General features: G+C 35.3%; 1 protein-coding gene and 1 long non-coding RNA gene across 11 annotated transcripts; both read left to right on the forward strand.

Annotated features, from left to right (window-relative positions):
- The first annotated feature begins 2,198 nt into the window (after nt 1–2,198).
- Nucleotides 2,199–21,072, forward strand: LOC128237907 (sushi, von Willebrand factor type A, EGF and pentraxin domain-containing protein 1-like). The gene is made up of 6 exons (XM_052953484.1): nt 2,199–2,391; nt 3,547–3,675; nt 4,806–4,961; nt 5,558–5,734; nt 20,027–20,194; nt 20,873–21,072. Exons 1-6 carry the CDS (start codon nt 2,298–2,300, stop codon nt 21,070–21,072), a joined length of 924 nt encoding a protein of 307 aa, XP_052809444.1. The 5' UTR covers nt 2,199–2,297.
- Nucleotides 10,564–17,798, forward strand: LOC128239137 (uncharacterized). Of its 10 annotated transcripts, none has more exons than XR_008261830.1 (8): nt 10,658–10,672; nt 10,929–10,995; nt 11,656–11,694; nt 12,058–12,145; nt 13,927–14,009; nt 14,400–14,521; nt 14,907–15,019; nt 17,631–17,798. It is a non-coding gene; the product is annotated as an uncharacterized LOC128239137 (long non-coding RNA). The 10 variants fall into 10 exon arrangements; XR_008261828.1 differs by lacking the exon at nt 10,658–10,672 and adding an exon at nt 10,823–10,837; XR_008261827.1 differs by having other exon boundaries at nt 10,567–10,837; nt 10,929–11,694.
- Nucleotides 21,073–22,693: the final 1,621 nt, after the last annotated feature.

The raw sequence follows: 22,693 nt of genomic DNA on the forward strand, positions 1-22,693 counted from the left end.
TTCGTACAATACTCACACCGGCTCAACTCCGTCACAACGTAGAATGAATGTTAATAAAAAGCTTCACATTCGTACAATACTCACACCGACTCAACTCCATCACAACGTAGAATGAATGGTAATAAAAAGCTTCACATTCGTACAATACTCACACCGGCTCAACTCCGTCACAACGTAAAATGAATGTTAATAAAAGGCATCACATTCCTATAATACTCAAACCGGCTCAACTCCGTCACAACGTAGAATGAATGGTAATAAAAGGCATCACATTCCTATAATACTCAAACCGGCTCAACTCCGTCACAACGTAGAATGAATGTTAATAAAAGGCATCACATTCCTATAATACTCAAACCGGCTAAACTCCGTCACAACGTAGAATGAATGGTAATAAAAGGCATCACATTCCTATAATACTCAAACCGGCTCAACTCCGTCACAACGTAGAATGAATGGTAATAAAAGGCATCACATTCCTATAATACTCAAACCGGCTCAACTCCGTCACAACGTAGAATGAATGGTAATAAAAGGCATCACATTCCTATAATACTCAAACCGGCTCAACTCCGTCACAACGTAGAATGAATGTTAATAAAAGGCATCACATTCCTATAATACTCAAACCGGCTCAACTCCGTCACAACGTAAAATGATTGCTAGTAGCGCAACTCCGTCACAACGTAGAATGATTGCTAGTAGCGCAACTCCGTCACAACGTAGAATGATTGCTAGTAGCGCAACTCCGTCACAACGTAGAATGATTGGTAATAAAAGGCTTCACATTCGTTTAACACTCACACCGAATGTGAAGCCTTCTATTACAAATCTTCTTAAAACGGCCTATGATTTGTTTAGATTTTTTTTTTTTTAAAAACATGGTGAATGAAATAAATAAGTGACACTGTTTCGCTCTTTATCATCCATTTATTCATTTAGTATGTGACAAGAATTTAGCCAAATTGATTACACTGGTATTAAATTTGCTATTTATAAAATACATTGTCATACAATTTTAATGTAAGAAATCAAATCTATATATGTATGCATTTCACTCGTTCGCCTTTGTGATATTTATCATATGATATTACCTCATTTATCCTTGTTGGTATTGGAATGAGTGAAATAAAGGAAAATTGACTCGAAACTTGACTTGAATAATTGAGACCCTCATGAAATGAGTTATTTAGATATGATTAGCTTCTGTTGTTATAGATGTTAGTGCTTGGTTTCGAACAGGTCAGTGATTAGTTCACAACCTGATGACGATGCATTCGCGGAAATCAATGATAACCCGTTTCATTTTATACAAATTCGTTCAATCCATTTTGATCTTTTATCTTAATGTTACCATACATGTTATAATTAATGGCATAACCATTATACACAAATACATGAATTTTATATTTCAGTGTAAGATCTTGTTTTATTTCACGAGTGTCAAATAGAAATACATATTGTCACAAAAAACGGGATAACCATTTTTTATAGACGGTAAGTTGTTTATTTCCAAACGTATCTTTATTTAAACTTATGTAACATTTCTTTAAATGTTAAATATTTCATTTGCCAACATTTTATGAATCAAAGTGAAGTGTTCTGTTTTGATCAAGAGGGAGTAACTACAAAGGATTTTAAAAGAAGTTCTGAAAGTTGATATTTTCACTCCTTATTTTGCAGTGAAAAATAGATATTTTCACTGCTGTTATTTCACTGATGAAACTCCATATTTGATCGAAAAGCATGAAAGAAAAGAACTTATTGGACAGTCCGAATTGTCATTGTAGTTCCGACACTACCTCACAGATACGTTTATTATTGTTTTGATCGCAATGGAATTTTGCATGAATTAAAGTACGTAATACACCTGGGTCCATTTTTACTGACATTTGTCTAAGTTTAAACACTCCTAACAATCCTTCACTGACTCCCATCGGCGAAAGACAAAAGCTTCAGCGGATATCTGATTTTGACTGTTCGTCAGCTATTTAAATCCGATAACGTGTTATTTGTTTCAATGACTTTAGAACCAATAACAATATAAAGGCATTCACATCTAGTTCATTATTCATTTTTCCCAAATCATCGCCTACTAGTTGTCATTAAATAAACTCATTCAACCTTATGTATAGAACAAGTATCTAAACAATTATTTAATAATCACATTTGGACTTTAAATTTTGAATGAAGAACATGCCAACCTCGTGAATATTCTGGACAAAAAACAATCTTAGGCCTATGACCCAAATTCCCTCAGTATTTTTTTTTGTGCACGGGTTAAGAGTCGGGTTGACATGTTTGCGCACGGGAAAAGTGTAGTTGTCACGTTGTGTGTATTGGTGATTCTTCTTGGGAAAGTTGGAGTTAATGCAGAAGTCGGAACTACAGGTAAGTGTTGTATCAAAGAAAAAAAGAGTCAAAACAATTATTAGAATTTATAAGTGTCTATATAAGTATATATTCAATGAACATTTTACCAGTGCGTTTGTTGATATATAATTGTTTTATGACGACAAACAGTTGACATCGAATAACGTGAATTTGATCGAAAGCTTGAAGCTTTAAAAGAGTTTCTTATAATCCTATATCTTAAAAAAATATCAATGTTTTGAAAAATAATCAAAATAATTTGGAAATCACGAAGTTAAAACTACCAGAAACAGTCCCTGACTTCTAAAGTCCTAATTACGAAAGTCTCAAGTCTGATTTTCGGACTCGAAGTGGGAAAACTGCAAATCTTCATTTCATTGTAACGTTCTTATTAGTTGAGTTTTGATGAAGAATTTTATTGCCTACAGATACATATTCTTCTCTTCTTAACAAAACTCATATTGAACATTGCACTACGTTTTATTAATTGAAATACCTAAATTCACAAATTCACAAATGAAAAACATATAATATACGTGTCTAAAGGCATAGACTCGTCATGGACCTATAAACCATGGATTGGCAACTCTCATCTGTGTTAATGCGATAACCTCAAACTCACGCGTGCAGCGGGATTTCATTCCGAGATCTTACCGTGTGGTCATTTTCGAGACGTCCGACATCGGCCGAATATATACCTAGGAAAACATTAATTAAAATTGACTCAAATGCATGGTACTTTAATTTGAGTTGATAATAGTCAAATTGAATCTGATTAAAATCACAGCTATTAATTATAATTAAATTTATAACGAACAAGGCATTATAAGCAGAGTTGGCGGAAATAACCGAAGATCGCCGTTAATCACCGATCGGAGATTCGGCGGAATTTTCCGATATTTGCGGAGCGCGCGCTAAGGATTGTGGGGAAATTATTATTTCTTATCGTTTCACCGATATGGGGCAGTTGCCAGTCCATGGTTTATAGGTCCGTGGACTCGTGTATCGCAGCTAATATAAATATATATGTTAAAATCAAGCCCTATAACTCAGTAGTCAAAAATAAGTGTGAACTAGGATAGGGTCTAAATACTTCTTATGTACATGGCGAACATATGTTCCTATTACAAAATGTTTTACTTTTATTCTGAAATTGCATGATAAACTTTTCAGTATGTACTGACGGTGGAACGGAATGTGACGCCCACACCAACACCGCCTGTGATGTAGCGGGAGGGAGTCTCGTCTGTATCTGTAACTTGGGATATGTTGCTGCTACTGACAACCTCGCATGCACATATGGTAATGATCTCCAGAAGGGTTTCACTTTCAAGTTTTTATACATCTGTTAGTGATTTATAGATAGATATATATATATCCTACCTATATGCTTGCAGCTCGAACTATAGCGTAAAGATATTTCCAGTACATAATTATATTATAAGGTTTCAGAGACATTCATAACGTATATATATATATATATTATATAAATCTCGTACAAATATATAATGTTTCAGATCAGCGTATATTTAATATAATTATGATAGAATTCATGCGATGAATTCGCTATACAGATATAAATACATTAATCTACCTCAGCTTATGAGAATACACATTTCTTCTAACCTTATTCACAGACTGCTGCACGGCTCCTACGCTGACGGAGGTTCTAAAGCCACCACATCCCTGATGTCCGTAAACCCTTTCAAATAAATACATTACAATGTACGAGGTTGTTGTTGCTGTTACCTTATTCACAGACTGCAGCACGGCTCCTACGCTGACGGAGGTTCTAAAGCCATCATGTCCCTGACGTCCGTAACCTCTTTCAAATAAATACATTACAATGTACGAGGTTGTTGTTGCTGTTACCTTATTCACAGACTGCAGCACGGCTCCTACGCTGACGGAGGTTCTAAAGCCACCATGTCCCTGACGACCGTAACCTCTTTCAAGTAATCACATTACTATGTCATTGCTGTCTTATGACCAAACTTTGGCAGGGCTCTTACGCTGACGGATGGTTCTGAAGTCACCATTTCTCTGACGTACACCGCATCTTTCAAGTAATTACATTAATATGTTGTTGTTACTTTATTCACAGAATGTGGTACGCTCCAACGCTGGTGAAAGGGTCTGCAGCCACGTCCCAGACGTCCGTAACACCTTTCAAGTAATCACATGACTATATCATTGCTGTCTTATGACCAAACTTCGGCAGGGCTCTTACGCTGACGGATGGTTCTGAAGTCACCACGTCTCAGACGTACACCGCATCTTTAAAGTAATTACACTACTATGGTGTTGTTGTTACCTTTTTCATAGACTGCGGTACGTTCCAGCGCTGGTGGAAGGGTCTGCAGCCACGTCCCTGACGTCCGAAGCTCCTTTCCAATAATTACATTACTGTCTTGCTCTCGTCTCATTGACAGATTGCGGCGCGGATCCTAATCTTGCGGATGGTTCTGCAGCCTCTACGTCTCTGACGGCCGTTACCTACATCTGTAACACCGGGTTTGAACTTGTCGGTACAGACACCATCAACTGTGTGGAGGGAACTGGTTGGGAAACTTTAACAGCAACGTGCCGTAAGCTTTTTCATCTTTTTTATTGATTTGAGTTTATGTTTATTCTCAATATATTGATTTATTGATTATTTAATGCACCAGTCAATTGAAACCACGCCCCCCCCCTTCCCCCAACAAAGTCTGGGGTGTTTCGGGGATAGCAGGGGAAATGGGTCATGTTTTTACCTTCCAGGTGGCCCCGCAGTGCCGAGTGAATGCGGTTGTTTTGTTTAGGCGTCGAAAATAGCGGGGAATGGACCTTACCTAGGATGTCCCCGGGGTATGGGGGCATTTTGCGGGGAATTTACCAGCAGTTTTTCTCCGCAGAGCGGGGATTTTAGCCGGGATAGGCTTGACCGGAGGTCAAACTCCCCGCTATTCCCCGGACCTAGGGGGTTTGGGGGCGTGGTGACAATTGACTGGTGCATACTACCATGAAGGGGTTTCCTGAATGAAAAAAATAAGTGATTTGCTGATCGATCGATGATTTTTTTATCTATAAAGTGATCAAATTCTTAAACTGTACCCGTTGATATGGCGGTACCGTCTTACCTTTTTTGTTTGTTTGTTTTTTTGTACAAGCGGCCAATTACACCAAAACTATTAATTTATCACAGAATGTCCAGTTTTGCTAGCACCAGAAGACGGAACTGTAAATGCGGACACCGGAACTACAGCGGTCGGTGGATCCGCCACCTACACGTGTAACATGGGCTTCAAGCTGGTTGGGGATAGCACGAGAAACTGTGTTTCCGGCACGGGCTGGGACGGCGCAGAACCCACCTGCGTTACAGGTATTTATTGTTCCACGTTAGATATTGTCAAAATGTTGGAACATCGTAAGTAGTATAATAATTGGTATTTCGCGGCCATTTTGTTTGGTGGTGCGGTGGTTCTGTCGGTGGTTCCATTGTTTACGCATGCGCAAGTTTGAAATTGACTTTCGCGGCCATTTTGTTTGGTGGTGCGGTGGTTCTGTCGGTGGTTCCATTGTTTACGCATGCGCAAGTTTGAAATTGACTTTCGCGGCCATATTTAGCGATTTCGCGCGTTAGCGGTCATATTTGGCGATTTCCCGCTTTTAGCGGTTATGTTTAACCATTGTTTAAAATCCAAGACAAAGGGTCATTGTTAACAGTGAAAGACATTCAAATTTAATGAACGGTGATATGAACTTTTCACCTTGCAAAACCATACTCATTTTTCCGTTAACATAACATTAGCCAAGATGAGTTCCGTTATCACCATCAATACAATATTTTTATATATCAATTCAACTCCCAAAAGGAGCGATAGGGAGAACAATCTTAACATGTTAACAATAACATTTATCATAGAAATGGTCACGATTGTTATAATGATTGTACTTGATACCTTTTAAAAGGGGCTCATGATCATTTTACATAAAATATTGATAAAGGTTATATTGAGCTGACCTAACAGTTGAGAGGTTATGATAATAACTATCATCACAATCACTATCATTCACAATCATCAAATTTTTCAAAAGTTTTTTTTTCAATCCCTTTTACAAGTAATAAACAAAATTTGATCTCACTAGTTAGGAAAATTACAACGTTTTTTTTTCCCTTTAATGATTTTATATGATTTCTTTGTTTCAAAGAATAACGATTCATACACGAATGTTTTGGAAGAAAGTTTAAGACAAAGGTTTCAAAATGTTCATTTTAAAACTTTGAAAAGACGTTTGTTGTCCTTGTTCATCAGCAGATACAGTTTTTTCATTACCACAAAGATTTATAATGTCTCTGTTCAAAAGAATAATAATGTTTTCCATTTTTACAAAGGAAAAAACCCATAGTTATCACTAGGTTATAGGGTAAAAGAAGGTAACTCGCGGTCATCTTTGACGAATCTGGCGGGTCCCATCACAGGCAGGTCCGCGGAATGTTGACGGGTGCATTGTTTGATTGAGAGTATTCATTTCAATGTAGTTTATGGTACGACACGAAGATAGCACTATCGTCTTTATCAGATCAGGGTTATGTATGCCAAAGGACAACGCTCCAAAGTTTCTAACAATGATTAACGCATCATTTGTTTAATAGTATTGCCTTTAATTGTTATCCCCTTATCACACGATGTACTAATTATAACCCTCTCTATCTTTTTAAGTGATCAAACTTCTGATTATTTAAGGTGAAAAAGCACATGTCATTGACGCATTGTAATACTATTAAAGTGAAAAGTCGGTTAAATGATGTGTTGAAAGTCCAAAAGACGGGACTGTCACTATTATCGTTATCATACATTTAGTTTATCATCCAGGCTAACTAAATCTAGTACAATGAGGTGATCTATCACAGTAGGTCACTAATTAAACCGTTGTCCAACGCTCGATTTATTACACACTCCTTTGTGTGAGAAGATAATGATAATTTTCCTCTTTAAAAATCTCTTTTTGAGATCAATATTAGTCATTACTGTGTTGTTTTAATCTTTGGTTAGAATCAGAAAGCCCCATGCGATATTTTGTTTTGTATGTTATTAAACTAGTTTGTAATTAATCATTGTTATTGTACATAGTTTAATTAACTGTCACCAAGCAATCCTGTACATATTGATATTAAACAGATTTATAACATCATCTTTTTCACAGGTTTGATTTCATGAAACTTTTGCAGTATTATATACTTTATATTAAATGTTTACTTGTAATCATGATTGGTTGATCCAATAATTTACAAAGAGGTACCTTAATAACCTTCGTATTACTAGTACTTGATTTTGTACCCTGGTTTTGACAGATTTATGACGAATGATATATTGGCTAAAGAGGAGAAAGGGGGAAATGACTTTCCTTCAGCAGGTGTTCAAATTGTTCCATGTAATATTTGCTTCTTGAGAAAAACATTTAACAACTATGTTATTGTAATGTGAGTACCTATAGTCTTGTGCATTCAACGAACATTGAAAATTGTACTTATGCCCGTTCTAGAAAAAAAAGCAATTATTCACTTGCAAATGATTTTATCCGCGATGGCATTGATGACAAATTCTAGTCCCTGAAATAGGTATAGCAAGACATACTCTAATTTAAAACATACAGCAGATATTTGATATGAAAGCTATACTTTCAGCAATTACAAGTCAAACTCATCTAATTTAACAACATTGTTATACATTTTAGCAAGTGTGGTGATAAAATTCAGTATTGCTACTGTACATTAGGTGGATAGGGCAATTGGAACCTGTCAGATGTACGCTCCAGACAGACAAGGAGGTGGAGGACGAACTGATCACACATTAATATACATCATTAAACTTATAAATTTAGCATGTGTCTTTTGATTGGATGTGCGTTTGAAATTGACTCTCGCGGCCATCTTTGGCGGTTTCCCGCGTTAGCGGCCATATTTAACCATTGTTTGAAATCCAAGACAAAGGGTCATTGTTTAACTGGGTCTCCATTGATTAACAGTATTCATTTCAATAGAAGGGATATAAACAATAGCATTGTCACACTAACCACATCAGTGTATTGTATGTCAAAGGACAACTCATCCAACGTTTCTAACATAGGGTCATCGACCTAGGATCTATTTAATGGTATTGTTTTCCCTCATCAGACGATGGACTTATCATAACCTCCACCATCTTTATATGTGATCAAACGGATTCTTTTATATGTAAGATCACAGGTCATTGACAAACAAAAGTTCATCAGAACCCAGCCATCGCGTGATCGAAAGTGATTTCAAGAAATTGAATGACTAAAACCTGACCGTTTAGTGTCAATTCGTACAACAACACCATATCTAATAGCCACTCAATTACTCTCCGACGTACCCATTGTAATAACTTAAAAGTGAAGACAGTTAAATGAGCTGCTGATGGCTCAAAAGACGAGATTGTCGTTATCATATATCTAGTTTATCATTCAGGGTGACTAAAGCTCTTCCACTGTGGTGAGCTATCACAATAAGTCACTTATTAAACCATTGTCAAATGCCAGCGCTCGATTCACTGGACTCTGTTTATCATTATGAACACCTCCGTTGAACCTTACAATGACATGAAAGTTTTTCAAACAACTTACTAAATAATCTTTTATTTTGACCACCAAAAGTAGGTTTTGAAGATATAACAGTTTTGTCCTCTCTTAGCTTCTTTTGAGTTTCACTATTTTTATTAAATCGGTAAAGGATTCACACAATTTCTTTATCAAATAACCTCATACCTTAAAGGTATGATGTATCGTTTACATTTCATTAAATCAACCCTACAGAAATGTTAAAATGTGTTCGATCTTATTGTAATGAAAACGTGAATGTTTTTTATTATTTATTTTTGTGTATAACTATTTCATTCCATTAATACAATATTTTAAAATTTAACAAGACCAAATTGAGATTTATAAGTTGAGGACATGTCTGACGAGCTATTTTATACCATTCCGGTATGTTGTATCAATAAATAAAATATCAGACAAGATTTTAATATTTATTTTCTTATAAATACAATACAATGCAAATACAAATAAAGTTGATTATAATTTAATTCAAACAATTTGTTTAACAAAGATCATACATTTTTATTTTATTTTTTTTTATTTATTTTAGGTTACATTTTAACAGTAGAGCAGTAGATAACATCACATGAAATTACATGAAATTAGATGTAATTTGGTATAAAACATAGAAATTATATCTCTTGTATCTTATAATGTCCATAAGCATATGATTTAATTCCATCTTCTAATAAAAATCTTTTGTCATCAAAACTAGATAATCCTACTTTGCTGATTGTTTCCAGATAAATTTTATGGTTATGACTTAATGAATGCATTGTTGAGTGCATTTGAGAATTATTAAATAATACATGTTTATAATCATTAAGAGTCAATGATTTTTTAACAACCGCTTTTGATATCCCTTTTGCTCTTTTCTCGTCTATATCATCACACTTAAATGCATACATTTTCGATCGCAAACCGCAATATTCACTAATACATTTCTCATTTGTTTCACTTTTCATTTTTCCCATTACTTTTTTGTTGAAGTCACTATATAAAAAATGATCTTTAGGGAAATCTGAAGTGTCAAACAAATGTGAATAGGCCAACATATCTTGGAAAATGTCCGGTGTTGTACATGATACTAAAAATGAATCTGTGTCCGTTAATTCTAGCTCAACGTTGCTACCATACACATTTTTCAAATGATTATAATAAAAATCGTACATGGTATATTTTGACAAATCAAGGATACTCATTCCAACAAAAATTGGTTTATTTAATTTAATTTTATTTAATTTTTGCGACTTAATTCAACACCAACAAGGTCTTCAGAAAAAATCCGGTGCATCTTATAAGTGGGTTTGGATGACACCTTCTGTAGTCGTTTTTCTGTATGAACAAGTTCTACGGACCGATGCTTCCGAAGATTTTCCATGGTTTTTCCTGAAAGTAAACAAAATTTTTGGTAAGTAACTTTTCATCATGTTAATCTTTACTCTGAACTGCTCAATATATGTTTTTATGATGGTATCCGTCGTTATCTTAGATACCTGTGTTTTGGATGAGGGATATGAAAATGGGACCGAAAAATACACTTTTTACTTGCCGGTAGTTAGTTTTGGTCAGTTTTACTTTAGGTTCCTAATTGTACATGAGCACTTGTAAGCGTTTGATTGAAGATGAATGAAATACCAAAAAGTGAAACTACGCCTGACAATTATTGAACAGTTGTTTTTGTAGATAAGTATTAGTGGTATGGAAGTGACAATAAATAAATTGTATAAATTACATACGGGCAGATCATACAAAAATGATAACAATGTTATAAATTAACACGAACCCCCCAAAAAAACAAAAAAAAAACAACAACAACCTTACCGAAGACCGAGTTGTTCATGAGTTTGAAGAAGTTCTTCTCGTAAGCAGTCTTGGCTTGTTGTCGCATTTTGGTGTTTCATGAAAGCCTCTTGTTGGAACTCTAATACTTTATGTATTTTTTTCAATTTTAGACCGAGTTGGAGATACAGTTGCAGGTTGCGATAGTGAAGTACATAATTCTGTTTGTTTTCTAAAGTGGTGAGTAATTTTTCCACCTTTGCTCTGGGTGGAAGTTCCTCACTGTTGTGTAAATGTTTCAACACATGTTGAGCATAAGGAGATAATTTTTCATTGGGTGTGAATTTACGTTCCGGAGCTAATGGGTAGTCGTTATGACTGTCATGTAAATGTTTTGGATATTCTAGATCTACTTCTAGAATATACCCCTTAGATCCATCCTCTGGTATTTTTTCAGGTTCAAAAGTATCAATTTTTTCCTTCTGTAAAAACTTAAAGAATGTTACTAACTCGGAAACTCAATAGTAAATGAACTAGTTTGTCAAATGTTTTGGTGGGAAAATATTCCACCAAAATGTGAATTTGGCGGGAAAAAAGTTCGCCAAACATTTGAATTTTAAACATTTGAATTTCAAATACTATAGGGAATCCATTTCAATTTGTTAATTATCTTTGTTTTTCCCCTTTTGTTTTGTTTTGACTTTATTTCTTTGAGATTCTCATTTTTTTTCTTATTTTTTTTAGGTTTTTCAAAAAACTTGTTTAAACGTTTCACGACTAGTCTTTTCTGTAAATTTCCGTCATTTTGAATTGATTTTTTCTGTAACTTCCCGCCATTTTGAGTCAACCTTTTCTGTGAATTCTTACCATTTTGTTGTAATACCATGTTATTGTTTTTAGAAGGTTGACTGTTTTGTAAACTTCCATCACATTTAGAGAGTAAGTATTCATACTTTGATTTAGGAATTAACACTAATTCTTGAGCCATGATTCACTGGGTTTAATTAACGCTAAAAACTGTTTGAAATATTTTAACAGAATGGCTTTCCTCGTTTTTTGAGAGAGTCTTTTGGATATTACTTTACGTATGACATGTCTATATCGTTTCAAGTTCTTTTTATCCTTTTCTGGAATGACAAGATTTCCCCTGATAGCATTGTAAATCACCTCTATAAGTGCAGCCAATTGAGATTTTGTTAAGTTTTTTATCAACATTTTTTGTTGTTTTTCATTGGTGTTGATCATAAATTTTAAAAAATGTCTCTCCTTCTGTAGTTTATCTTCCATTTTTCTCCTTTTCAGGTAGAAATACAATGGGGGTTTGATGTGGAAAGATGTCTGTACGAAGTTTATATAACGGGTTAGAATGTGGACTTACATCCACCAGAAGGTAACTATATTTCTTGTTTGTGGCTTTTCTATAGGCATCCATAAAATAATGCGTTTCACCGGGAAACATTTGTTTGGCTAATGCTTGAATTTGTAATTTATCTCTCTGATTGTTAAACAACACAAAATAATGACTGTTTAGACTAATAGTTCGAAAATATTTTCCTCCTGTAAATAAATTTTGCACTACGAAAAAGACTGAAAAATTATGGTGATGACTATAAATGGTGAATAAGTTGACAATATCTACACTTTGTGAAGCTTTTTGTGCTAAATCATCAATCACTAATATTTTGAAGTCAGTTTCCATAGTCCACATGTCCATATCGTCTTTAGTTGGTAAACCTTCAAAAAATTCAATATTTTCCACATGTTCTTTCATATCATCAAATAAGGATTGATAGGTAGAATAACAATATATAATCTTTTTCGGAATCATGGTAAACATAGAGTTTGCATTTTTAAACAACTCAAATAGAAAGGTTGACTTTCCACTTCCACTTGTTCCTGCCACAATACAAGTGGCAGGGCATTCAAATTTAATTAATGCATCCAACATGATCTACACTTGTTGATAACAGAGAACACAATAAATAGAATACAAACAAAAACCATTTAAATACACTACTTTATTAGTGATCTACATGTTTGGTTTTTGAAACAACCATTTTGCAAACAATATGGAAACATATTTCTAACGAAGTTATATACAAGTAAATCATTACAGTCATAATCATTGAAAAAACTATGTACAATGTCATAAAAAGATACACCATTTGTTCGTTGTAGTAAGAAAAACAAACAATACATCCCACAAACATCACTGTAATTACTTTGTAGCTGTCTCGAATTTGTGATAACAGTTGAAAAATAAGAAGCATATTTCAGAAAATAAGTGTTAAAATAGTCAATTGGTTTCCCATAACTGTCAAAATATTCGATAGTGGTTGAATTTGGGAAGTAAAATGTACACCAATGTCTTCCTTCCATGAAATGATTGTCTGTATTGGCAATAAAACCACATGGAAATACCAAGTCGTTTGGTAGTTGATCAGCCGCAAACACCCCCAAAATTGTTTTTTGCAACATTGGATCACAGTCTATACAACACTGAAGCTGTGATGTATTCATTCTGTTATTATGTCTCTCTGAGCGTTAATTTGAAAAAATCCAGGAGAACTATTATACACAATACAGCTTGTTGCGGTAGATAAAGCCGTTCCAAATTGAACCTCTAATCGCACATTTCCTGTTTTTATTAGAGATAGAAATGCTTCATCAGAAAACTTTGGCTCTAATTGAAATGTAAAAATACAGGATGTGCGTGCAAAGTCTTCTCTGTTTATATCAAGTCCAGCATCTTTATTCCACATTCCATTTGTTAGAAACATATTTGCGTATACTCTCATAAAACTTTCTCCATTTAAATTATTAAAATTTGTTTTTAGTGGATTACCCCACACTGGAACCCCATCAGCATAAAGGCAAATACTCCTAATGTCACAGTTTAGGAAATGAAATGGATTTGATTTATAATCTCCCGAAATTGCTGCTGATCTGACAAAGGCTACGACAATTGTATTTGGTTTTTGTCCTTGAAATAAGTTATCCCACGTAAACACCGTACTACCTGCAGCAATGGTTTGTAACCGACATTCAAGTCTATCAAATGGATACTTTGCTGTGTTGATCTTTAACATCTCAGAGTGAGCAACAATGAGAGCTGGATTGACTCTAACTTTTTTTACTAAAAGATAACTATCTGTAATGTTTACTTTATAGCTTGGGGATGTCTCGCCAGAACTTAGACAGAATGCTGGAGAACTACGATACAACTTCACATTAACATCCACTTGGTTTAACAGGTACCGTTTAATAGTAAATAAACTGTGATATATAGGCCCTTGCAACTCTAAAGTTTTTGATTTTGTTATATATTTTGCCCGTAAAAACAATCCATTGTTTGCTCCACTAGGATCACAGTCTTCTGGGTGATCATTGTCATCTTTTATGAATAGTTGAGAAGACAATTGAGAAAATGAAGCATCTTTTCCATTACATAGTAAAGTATTAAACATGGCTATATATGGATTGTAATTAGATGATATAACCGCCTTGTTTTGTAGAGTCACTTCTATAATTGAAAATAATGCCTGCAAGAACAAATTCACAGGTCCCACCTTCTCACCCGATTTTAAGTTAGATCCATCTGGATTAGTTACTTTTAGTTTCACACATAACTGTGTATCTTTCAGATCGAGATAGTCCATCGAATTCTGACCACTGATTTGAAACTCAATGGGAGTATCATCCGACACTTGGGATATTGGACGAATCTCTTGATAATGGACATCATTCACCGCAACTTGTGTAGGAGGTAAGTCAAATAGTAGTAATTCATTCGGAACACCTTCAGAAAATCCGTCTTTTGTGAAATAAGACATTTTATGAACCAAATATATCCACGTTGTTATAGATTTCTTCGAATTATTTCTCGCTTTCTTATCAATTTTCCATTTATTGTCCACTTTTTTGCTTGCTTTTACACCTTTTCTTGATTTTTGATTGTTTTTTACAGGTTTATTTTCAGTTTGTTTATTTTTTCTTGTAGACTTCTGTCCTTTTTTCGGTTTAGTTTGTTTACTCCTGTTTCTGAACTGTTTTTTTCTCGCGCTGTTTACACGATGTGTTACTTCTGAAGGTTTGGATAATTTATGAACAAGGGTTGACATTTCTGAAGTATTTAAACCATCTCGTTTCAGCTCACTTTTCGCCTGGTTTACTGTCTGTTCCGATGGGGAAACTGTGCTGATTGTCATACCATTACTTCCCATCTTCGACTTGTGTGGAATGGCAAATCCCCTCCCAACTTGAGGTTTGTTATTTTTGAAATAGTCTATCCACATTTGTGGGTTCGGTACATACAACTTAGATTGATTCATATTTGGGGTAAAATGGATATCGCTTAAAATGAAGTGTGAGATGCACTGGTGAACTTACGAATGAAGCATACTCGTTTTCCACAGTTTTTATACTGAAATCAATCTCTTGGAATTCTGATCGGTTTAAGGGTAAATAAAAAGGAGATTCTAACACATAATTCCAACCATTTTCTTCGTTTTTCTCTATTCTTCTCAATAAGGGACGTTCACCTCCGTCAACAACGCTTTCTTTGCAAACGTTTGAGTAAATAAATAAGGTATTATCTACAGTTTTTCTTCTTGCTTTAGGATCAGTTTTTATACTTATTTCACACAAAGCAACCTTCCAGTAACCATTAAAAGATAGAGGTAATTTTAACTGCACTTTGAAGTTATAGGGTTTGTTCTCGGTGAAGATGTGATTACTTTCACTGTCTCTCACAAACACATATCGTTCCATTATTATTGTTCTTGAACTTGATCTGCATCAATCCAGCTATCAAATGATTTTGGAAATCCTTCCCATCGAACAAAATACTCTAATTTCCCTTTGACTTTTCTCTTTTTTAAAACTTTATCAACATACCAAAGACTGTCTGCATCTTTATCAACAGGAATTATTTCATTTTGATTCACATAACCTGATATTGGTTCTTTATTCAAGTCTATGATCTTATACAATGGAAAACCTTGTTTGAAAATCTTGCTCTTTATTTTAAAAACTTCTGTAGTATATTGTTGTTGATAAGCTCTTCTAAAGGGATGTTTCGTGTAACTTAATCTAACCAAATCACCAATTTTATATTTAAAGCGAGGAGGCGTTTTGGGGAATTTTTTAGGTTTTAGATACATTTTACTCCAAAGTTGTGTCTCGTTTTTCTTTGTAACATCACTTGGTGCTAATCCATCCAAACTCCGATGAGGGGAATTATTGTAACTATTTACAATATCTTGAAGGTGATCTATATATCTATAATTTCGCTGATATCTTAACATTCTAAATATCATACCACGAAGGGTACGAATGACTCGCTCTGCATAGTTTGCTTTAGCGGTGCTTTGTGTATTAAACAAGTAAACTCTCTTCTTTTGCATAAACGCTTTTAATTCACGATTGATAAATTCAGAACCTCGGTCCGTTCTTAACTTTTTAAACTTATGAACACTAAGAATATCCTTGATTGCTAACAATACCGTGTTAGATTTTTTATTAACTAAGGGTCGAACGGATAGAAAACGTGAAAATATATCTATAACAATGAGTAGGTATTTAACTCCATCATTGTATTTAGCAATGTTATCAACTGCCATTAAATCCATATCACCCTGATCGTTCATACCCGCCACTTCAACACGTGGTCTTTTATATGTATGTCTCGCCTGACGTTGAATGGCATACGAATCTTGATTGTTGAGCCATTTCTGTATGAAATAAGTAGTAAATACTCTTGGATAGTTTTGGTTTAATATCCTGTGTAACTTTTTTGCACCCAAAAAGCTGCCTGCGTTTTTAGAATCGAAATAATATTGTGATAGGATATGTTCCTTCTGCGTTTTTTCCATGATTAAACATGATCATCGTAGTTTATATTATGGGACACATGGGTTGTTAATTAAACTAAAGCAAGGAAATGAAAACATGTATAGATATAAATACATTTATTTGAAACTAAACATGTATAAAATAAGTCAGCATATGATCATACAAGCATATACATACAATGACATACATGTACATAAAGTGAATTAAATATTTATTTGAAACATGCAAAAAGGAAATTCGTGAAGTAATAAATATAACAAATCATTTTACGCCACACAATGCCAGAGTTCTTAATTTCTCATGAATTCTTTTTTTGAAGAAAAATGCAGTAAAACACATACAACATTGCATAATATGTCCATTTTGTTGTGTTGTAAATATTCTTTTGCTCAACGTGATGGACGAAACAGTCGATCTTCAATGCGATTGATTGTCAACACCATTCTTTTCATTTTTTCACACCACCGCTCGGTTTTCATTATCTGCAGATAGTCATTGCTCTCTAGCAAATGTTTGTGTAAATCAATCATTTCAGAGGAAATGTTTGAAATGCGCACAATTTCTTCCCAACTTTGTAGTATATTTTTTTCATTAACTGCGTTTAGCATGTCACTAAAGTAACGTTCTATTTTATACTCATCATCATCAGGGTCTGTATCCATGATACAATCGTGATCTTTTTGAGATGGGAGATCCATCTGGCAACCATAGCAAAGTTGTCTAGTCACCATACCCATAACCTCACACAGTGCCTTCGCATATACAAAGTCAAAGTATGAATTCATTAGCGCGACACTTGTAGAAACTGGAGTATAAATGTCTGTAGTGTCCATAACATTCGTTTTGGAGTCACAATGTTCATTTTCATAAATATCTTGAGATAGTTCACTGCAATCCATGTTAAGTTTTTCTGCTGCGATATGATCACACCAAATGTCGATGAAACACTGAATGTTTGTGCTGTGTTGTATGTCTTTTATAGTTACATATGATAACGGAAAAATTCAAATTTGAATTTTCAGATCATCCGGGGATATCGCCATATTGAAAACCCGCCAGAGGTTCGGTCCACGTCCATGGTGCTCGGGATGAGTCATTGGAGGACGAAGATCGGGTGTCCTTATGCTGCCATGAAATGTCGTTTTTATGATGTCCAATTATGTTCAAAAATAAACAACTTGGAGAATGTGTTTTATGTTCTAACAACGACTCGTCTCCTTTCTGCCACTGATGTAATCGCAAACCGCAAGAAAAACACTCTACTGTGTCATTTCTGCCAGTATAATAAAATCCTGCTGAAGATAATTGGAACTTGTTTGGTTCTATTTGAGGTGGCCACATGTCGAACGTTTTAAGTCTGTCTTGAAAGAATAGCATGCTTGGAGAACTATATTCAAACTCTAATAGTTTTGAAGTTGTCATTTCGACTGTCCGTGTAAGAATGAAGCCAATAACTGAACACTTTCCTTCATATCGCAGAGAGTTTCAAAAATATCAAATGGTAATTGAAAACTTTGGTGACCCTTTTTAAATATTATTTTAATGCGTCGCTGTCTCTCTTTCACAACTATGACAAATTTGTCACCAAGTGTGCATGTAATTTCCCTTCTTATTGGTGACCAAGAGACATTTTCAAAACCAAAACCTCTCAAATATGTCTGCAACTCGTTAGAAAAACGTATCTGAGCTTGAGCCATTTTTTGTATTTTTTAAACACTTTAGACAACTGTTAAAGCACAGACTTACAATATCCAATTTGTTCGGTTTGTTATATACCACTATTGACAACCCAAAAAAAAAAAAAAAAAAAATGTCTTGGACGTTGATTATTCTCGTACTATGGGCTCGTCTTTAAGTCCTGTATATGCGGTTAAAAAGGGAATGAATTTACATCTATCCGGATATTCTTCAATCTCTTGATGGCTATTGTACTGATCAACTATGGTTTGAAAATTGTTAGTTTGTCTTAAAAGAGTTACCATTTTCTGATGACTCTCCTTAACCCACAAATATATACAACGAGCTTCACTATCGTTCCAGGGTAACATATTACCATTCTCATCCCAAAAGGAATCAAACATTCTCCTGTTTGAGTCATATGGTGTCAAATTATAACTCATATTAGCCGGTAAAACAATGGCTGCCAACTTCAATCGCAAAAAGATTAATACTGATAATCAATGGAGACCCAGTTAAACAATGACCCTTTGTCTTGGATTTTAAACAATGGTTAAACATAACCGCTAAAAGCGGGAAATCGCCAAATATGACCGCTAACGCGCGAAATCGATACCATTGTCTTCCCGCTCAATGTTGGTTGAGTTAAACTTTGAAAATTGTCCGCCAAAACATATACGTACGCATGCGTAGACAATGGAACCACCGACAGAACCACCGCACCACCAAACAAAATGGCCGCGAAAGTCAATTTCAAACTTGCGCATGCGTAAACAATGGAACCACCGACAGAACCACCGCACCACCAAACAAAATGGCCGCGAAATACCAATTATTATACTACTATCGTAGAATCCCTGTGGTATCCAACACAATTTTCTTTTTTAAGATATCTAATGATTAAAAACGAAATGGTGATAAAACCCAGACCGCTGTTAAACGTCCATCGCGGAAAGCGGTAATTTCTGTTAGTGATGAGGCGAGGGATCGAACCTGCTTCTAGTCGCACTTAGGAAAGATGTGGGCACAATCGCCCTAGTGACCCTATCGCTCCAATAAACCATATTCATTAACGTCTTTAGCATGACATCGACACCCAAGAATCAACACTTAGACTTCAAAGTGAATTTATATAAATCAAATTGTTTTATTGTTACAATTATGTTATAAACCCTTTAACTTTAAGTTAACTGATAAATGATATTGTAAAATAGCTTTTGAGTCTTAAAGCTGCACTCAAACAGATTGAACTTTTTGACATTTTTATTTTATTTTTTTGTCTTGGAACGAGCCATTTTTTTTGCAAAAATGCATGGAAACCAGTTATATAAGACTGCTGTCAAAAAATCAGATCGCAGATTTTTATATTTAAGGTCAAAAGTTGATGTTTTATGCACTTTTTTACCGTTAGTAACGGTTTGAGCCATAAAACATTAATTTTCTAACGGAAATATGAAAATCTGCAATTTGATCTTTTGTCACCAATCTTATTATTATTGGTTTGCAGATATTTACGCAAAAATTTGCTCTTTCCAAGAAAAAACACAAAAAAAGTTGTAAAAACGGTAAATCTGTGAGATTGCAGCTTTAAATTTCAAACTCATTCTTAATTCATTTTAATTGGACCTTGTCAATGTGGACGTCGAACGACATGGTATCTTGTCCTTTGATCCTCTGTATTCTTACTGTTTTACCTGACATTAAGGTGACGCAAACATATCTGAAAAGGTTTATTTATCAGATTGTGGAGCCCTTGTAAGCACGGGTAATCTCGGAGTGACCCACCCTGATACTGTTCTGAATTCTGTGGCCACTTACACGTGCAGTGGCGGTTTCATCCTTGTGGGTACCAACACTCGCACTTGCTTAGAAGCTGGTTGGGATGGGATGGAACCCACGTGCTTCATTGGTAATACGAATATCATATTTCAAGTTATATGAATATTTCTAGGATAAAATCATGCCTTTTTGTGTGGAGTCGCTTTATTTGGTCACCTAGTATCAAAATGAGCTCGGTCTACCGACTAAATTGTTGCGAAGACCAAAATTAAATGTTGACCTTCGTAGTGTTGAGCGCAAAATGCCTCTATACTGGCAAAAAACGCATGCGCTATCCTCTTCATATACCACTTAAAAATAAATTGATAATAAAAATGTGAATCTGTGCGGGGACCCCGTTTGCGGAGGCATGACCCTTAAAAATAAATCACTCCGCCAATTTATTTGTCAACCTTCCTTTGGTTTTAATGACGTCACATATTTAAATCCATGATTGGATTGGATGAAAAGAAAAACAACACTAACACGAAAATAAAATAGCACAAATTTGAAAATATTACAAAAATATACGGGCCATGTTCATTCAAACTTGATTTGCAGTTCCAAAAGTAAATAACTTATTGTTATATAAATAAGGTAACACATTTATGAGAAAATATCATGGTGGATGCTGCCCCGACATCTAGCGGACCCTGTTTATATGGAACGGCATGCACTTTTGTCCATGTTGGTAAGATCGGTCCCTGTTCTTTGGCTGGCCAGAGATCTACGTCTTACATATATATTTCACATGTATCTTTCTATACAGACTGCGGTGCTTTGACCGCTCCAACAAACGGAGCCGTGACCAACCCGTTAACGTACGAAGGCCAGACAGCCTCGTATTCGTGTGACCCTGATTACCAACTTGTCGGTAACGCCGCAAGAACGTGTCAAAACACCGGCGTATGGGATGGAACAGACCCTTTATGTGTTGAAGGTCAGAAAAAGCGGCACTGTGTATTGTAATACTTAGTTTAATTAACTTAAATCTCCTCTATGACATCTTAATACACTGATGGCTGTTCTTAATCAACCCTGATTTGTGTCTAACCACATCAGTAAGATACATTATAGGCACGGACTTACCTTGGAATCCCGTTTGTTGAAAATAATCAAATTATCAGGACTGACAGAATTTTTTGAATCAATGTGAAATGTTCGGTGTGTCAAGAAATTTGGTCCAAGGCAAAGAAACCAGTAAACAAGAATCGAACTCAGTTTAAGTAGCCGTTTCAAATGTCGAAATTTGAGACTGGTTTGAAATAGAAAAACTTGACGTTGATTTATTTTTCTGTTTCCAGAAACACTAAGCTGCAGCATTTGTTTTGGCTGTTTGAAGACTACCAGTCATATTTTATATTCTTTAAAACTGACAAATTCTTGTTTTTGTGGTTGTGAAATTGTAACACAACGACTTTGTTTGAGTGTTCAGAACCAACTTGCATTTTGATGAATGTAAGACAGCGACATAATAAAGTCATAACATGATATTATCGTATACTAAACGATTCTCACAAAAGTTTCTTTGAATAGTTCCTCATTTGTTTTACATCGAACGCCAGTTATGCACCAGTCAATTGTAACCATGCTTCCCCAGGTCCGGCGGTAAACCGGGGATAGCCGAGGAAAAGGGCCGTGTTTTTACCGTCCAGGAGGCCCCGCAGTGCTGGGTGAATGCAGTGGTTTTGTCTTCGTACCAAAAATAGCGGGGAATGGGCCTTACATATGGTCCCTGGGGTCGGGGGCATTAGGCGGGGGTAATACCAGCAGTTCGTCCCCGCAGGACGGGGATTTTACCCGGGCTTGGCTGGACCAAAAATCAAAATCCCCGCTATTTACCGGACCTGGGGGGCGTGGTTACAATTGACTGGTACATTACATGATGAAAACATCTGTATATCATTTTCGAATACCTGAATGCTTTGATTTTTGTGTGCAATTACGGTATATTTCGAACATGTAACATAATGTGTTTTGTCGCATTCCAAATGAACGAAAATCACATGGACGTAATCACACTAAAGCACACGTTAAACAGGGTTTTCAATGTGTACCTTGTATTTTGTTCCTTGAAAACAGATTGTGGAGCACTTACAGTCCCGACGAACGGTGACGTTACTTACGCGAATACAGTCCTCAATGAAGTTGCGACGTATACATGTTCAGCCACCTTTAAATTGGTCGGTAATGCCTTGCGCACGTGTGAAACGGGTCCAACTTGGTCCGGAACAGCGCCAACATGTGTTGAAGGTATTTTTAATGGTTATACATGTACATGTGTTTTATAGAATAATATTAAGGCTCGTGCTCATACACTATGCAGGTAGGCTTAAAGTGACACTCTTATTCAAAATCAATACACATGTATGACATTTAAATTTGAGTGATAAACCTTTATTACGTTGTTTATATGGTACTGTTTTGGACCAAAACAAAGCTTTGTAAGCTTATTATAGTCCATATTTCTCGTACGTTTCAAACAGTAAGAACATCTTAGAAAAGCCGTCGGTTCAAGAAACTCATTCGTAAATATGTGTTGGGTTGTCATACAGAAAATACTTGTATATAATAAACCCTTAAAAACACA

This window comes from Mya arenaria, chromosome 6 (assembly GCF_026914265.1).
Source record: "Mya arenaria isolate MELC-2E11 chromosome 6, ASM2691426v1".
NCBI lineage: Eukaryota > Metazoa > Mollusca > Bivalvia > Myida > Myidae > Mya > Mya arenaria.

Bases quoted from the DNA above. Each gene is read 5' to 3' on its own strand.
- LOC128237907 (XM_052953484.1), top strand. From the start codon at position 2,298: ATGTTTGCGCACGGGAAAAGTGTAGTTGTCACGTTGTGTGTATTGGTG. The intron at 4,962-5,557 runs GTAAGCTTTTTC...AATTTATCACAG, and splicing joins AACTTTAACAGCAACGTGCC to AATGTCCAGTTTTGCTAGCA. The intron at 20,195-20,872 runs GTAATACGAATA...CTTTCTATACAG, and splicing joins GGAACCCACGTGCTTCATTG to ACTGCGGTGCTTTGACCGCT.